Source organism: Vicia villosa, linkage group LG2, assembly GCF_029867415.1.
Source record: "Vicia villosa cultivar HV-30 ecotype Madison, WI linkage group LG2, Vvil1.0, whole genome shotgun sequence".
Classification (NCBI taxonomy): Eukaryota; Viridiplantae; Streptophyta; class Magnoliopsida; order Fabales; family Fabaceae; genus Vicia; species Vicia villosa.
This window is the reverse complement of record NC_081181.1, coordinates 76,329,475-76,333,302: the sequence shown is the minus strand read 5'-3', so window position 1 is coordinate 76,333,302 and position 3,828 is coordinate 76,329,475. Positions and strand designations below refer to the sequence as shown.

At 26.9% G+C, this 3,828-nt stretch overlaps 1 protein-coding gene across 1 annotated transcript; it reads right to left on the bottom strand.

Annotated features, from left to right (window-relative positions):
- Positions 1–1,421: 1,421 nt before the first annotated feature.
- LOC131646310 (gibberellin-regulated protein 12-like) lies at positions 1,422–2,037 on the bottom strand. The gene is made up of 3 exons (XM_058916379.1): positions 1,933–2,037; positions 1,790–1,820; positions 1,422–1,694 (listed from the first exon to the last, which is right to left on the bottom strand). Exons 1-3 carry the CDS (start codon positions 1,996–1,998, stop codon positions 1,513–1,515), a joined length of 279 nt encoding a protein of 92 aa, XP_058772362.1. The 5' UTR covers positions 1,999–2,037; the 3' UTR covers positions 1,422–1,512.
- Between the last annotated feature and the right edge of the window lie 1,791 nt (positions 2,038–3,828).

Genomic DNA, 3,828 nt, shown 5'->3' with positions numbered 1-3,828 from the left:
CCCTAATTTGCTAAGCTTCTTCTTGATCAATTTCCTGTCTTGAGACACAAGTAACAAACAAATTTTTTTTTTATTTTTTAGTAAATGATAAATTGCATGATGATTATGATGATAACGATGATCTTAATATTTAAAATATAGTCGGATCTCAGTGGTCAAAAATTGGGGTTTAACACATATAGTTAATTATTGTCATGCATTCATAAGTTGTTAAGTATTGAATGTATGTGAGTCACTTAGGTATCATTGATACAGTTACTTAAATGTGTGTTGCTTGTGTTTCAAGATATTTTTGTTGATCAAAGCTTTTAAGCAAGATTAAGTATTTGTTGATTGAGGGATTCTTAATCATGTATTTTTTGTAATTGAAGATTATGGTAAAGCTCCTTCAATATCAGTATCTAGGATAGTTAATGTGAGACATTATTGCGGTGATTGGAAGTGAGAGGGGTTTCTCATATCTAGGAGGGTTTTTAGGAAGATGCATACGGTAGTGATTAAGTGAGAGGGAAGTAAACTGAAGGTTATTTACGTGTGAACCAGAGGTTGTTTGCATAGTACTTTGAATTGATACTACTAATAGTTGATTTCCTTCCTGGCTTGGTAGCCCCCAGGGTAGGTGTTGTTGTACATCAAATTGTGTTAATAATCTCGTGTGTTGTTTACTTTTCAGTACTGTTTGATTATGTTTATACCTTGCCATTATTGTTTGTTCGGATTAAGATGTCCCAACAAGTCATAGGACATCTGAGATCTAACTACCAGAATTTCACTAATAAAGTGGAACAAACTGCACAAACATCTAACCCCGACACAAGAGGTGCTTGACAAAGGGAAAATAAAAATTACATCCAAGGCAAAATAAGGTTCCAAAAGGAAAAAACATTTCATACAAAAACACTCATCTAAATCTCACCATTTAATTAAAGAAGAGAAATCAAGGAGGGTTATACTCTCTAAGAACTCCACAGCCTGATCTCATTAACATGGAACAAAAGAAATCAGAGCAAAAATCTCAAAAAAAAAACAAGAATGACACTTCACCGCAAGAAGGCCATGAATACTCAAAATCGATATTGAAACATATTGCATGTAAACTTCTCCATATAATCAGTGAATATGGATTGAATTCATCCAACTATGGTTGATTTTAATTGTGTAGATGCTGGAAGTTGATATTTTGGTTGGATGTGAAAGTTTTCATACAATTTTTTTTATGAGTGGTTAAGGAATTCAATGAACTATTTGAGTTTCTTTTATTTAAGTTACTTTCACTATTTTTCTATATTATTAATAATATTTTCCTGTTAAAAAAATTAAGCTATATTAATGGATGGTATCTATAGGTATGAAGGCTTCTAACTGATAATTTTATAATTAGAAATTATTTATGGCCAACACAAAATGTATAATATTAAGAATTAACATCAACATAATAATATTTTTTTATTAATAATCAAGTAACAGAAAAATGCATTGACAGAGATCAATGAATGCATGAACAATGTAAATTTAAGGACATTTGGGTGTTCCTCTCCCAGTTTTCCAGTTATTGTAGCATGGACATTCTTCCTTGTTACCATATGTTCCAGATGGAACGCATAAACATTTTGCACAACAAAGATTACAATAGGTTAGACACGCCTTCTTGTACATAGTTGCTGAACAACGATAATCACATGCACCCGCACATTCTGAAAAAAATTAATTTTTGAATTTGAATAACATTAGTAAATATAAATAATTTTTTAAAAAGAATAATAAAATAGATATTAGTTAAAGTTATTACGGTCAGAACGAAGTGATCCTTCTCCTCCAGCCTATAAAAAATGAGAAAAATAAACATGTGTTAACATTTAATAATTGAAGCCATTGCCATTCATTCAAATAAAATCAAAGAATCACAATGGGAGGAGATATACGTTCACTTACATAGGCATCCTGGATCACTGAAGTGAAAATAATCATGAGAAGAAATGAACAAATGTTTTTAGCCATTTTGGTTTGTTTTTTCTTTCACTCTTGTTATTGTTTTTGTACATAACCTTTGGTTGGGTTAAAGTTATATAGAGGCAAATGATAACAAAATACATTGAATAGGGTTTATGACTTTTGATATCTTCAATGCATAAATAGAATAAAAACAAAAATAATTCAAAGATACAATAAATAAAATGATATATTTTCTTTATTAAAATATAACCGGTTTATTTTTAAATAAATTTATCAAAAAAATAAACTAAATTTTTGCTTTTTTAATATATATTGTATAAATTTTTTTCAATGGTGTTGTCTACTCTAAATTTTTAATTATACCATTCATTACTTTCACTTTCAAAAAAATTTTAATTCATCTTTTAAATATTATTATTTAATAATAAATATAAAAATTATTTAAATGAATATTTTTCATTAAAGTTTCTTTCCATTTGTGTGAAAGTTTAAAAGTAACCACTACTACCATTAATATACTCTATTACTATGGGTGACAATTATATTCATATCTAATGGATTCCCAAAAAAAAAATACTTGCAACAAATTAGGTAAATACCCGTAAAATGGACATGAGCGTGAATATGAATAATTAATATTAAAATAAACGGATATGGATACAAGTACGGATCCCTTAATATTCACTCGCCCCATATTCGTACAATGTATATTTATTTATTTTAATTTATATCATATGTGTATCTCTTAAATTAAATATCATAATTAAATTTCATAATTCATCTAGACAAATACCTCTGTGTTACACCAGTAACCTACAAATAGGATATTACGTCTTAGTTAGATATATAATAAATAAATAATTAATTAATTAATTATATAAATTTAATATAAGAATTATACATATTACAATTAAAATTAAACAACATAAATAGTTATATATTATTTTGTCCAACAACTAGATACTTTTAGCGTAATTGAGTAAAATAATTATGGATATTATATTTTGATTTTAAATATGAGTACCAAATTGTTAGACTTAATATGAGTATTTTCTAAGTGGGTATAATTTCCTGATTTGATTTAAGTCTTTTTTTTTTTTTACAAATATTTATCAAAATTTAATATTTGTCTTATGTTCTTTTTATGGCAAGTCTCCGTAAATAAATATTTGTGGCAAGTCTCCACAAATATTTATAAAAACAATATTTTTTTTATGTCAAAAATAAATATTTTTCAAATTTTCCTAGCCTATCTTTTGTGGCAAGTCTCCCGATGAGGATTAGCCAATTAGTGAAAATTGCTCTTGGCGGGGCATTTTTGTTGAAGAATATTTTCTTCCAATCTACTTGATGCTTCTCTGACATTTAGGTTTGCATACCTTCTTCCATGCGATGAGAGATTTACGACTACCTTCATTACCTCCTGTCCACAAGAAAATTCGACAAATAGATTCGATTTACTGAATAACTCCTTCGGGGAAGGGAAAGCATTGAAGCCAATAATTAATAAGCGCAAACATTAAACTTTGAATGTAATTATTAATTATTATTGTAATTATTATTTATTTTTAATATGTAACATTAAATAAAAAATAAAAAATTATTTTGACAATCTTTTATAATATTAAAAGACATGTGTAATGATGAAAAGGAAAAAAGACATATAGATAAATATAATTGATGTGACTTTGCCTTGTATTATACACACAATATAGTAAGACCTATTATCTTTGTTCTATAGATTTTCTTTGATACAATCAAGACATTAATTATCTCTTTTTATCAAAATTGTCATCATTTTTTTAATCAATTTGTCATAATTTATTTAATTATTATTTACTTTGGTTATCAAAAAAACAATTATAATTTTTTTCT

What these genes read in the sequence shown, in the direction of transcription:
- LOC131646310 (XM_058916379.1), bottom strand. Translation starts at nt 1,998, where the DNA reads ATGGCTAAAAACATTTGTTCATTTCTTCTCATGATTATTTTCACTTCA. An exon ending in CAGTGATCCAGGATGCCTAT is followed by an intron (nt 1,821 to 1,932) that starts GTAAGTGAACGT and finishes CATTTTTTATAG; the next exon opens with GCTGGAGGAGAAGGATCACT. An exon ending in AGGATCACTTCGTTCTGACC is followed by an intron (nt 1,695 to 1,789) that starts GTAATAACTTTA and finishes AATTTTTTTCAG; the next exon opens with AATGTGCGGGTGCATGTGAT.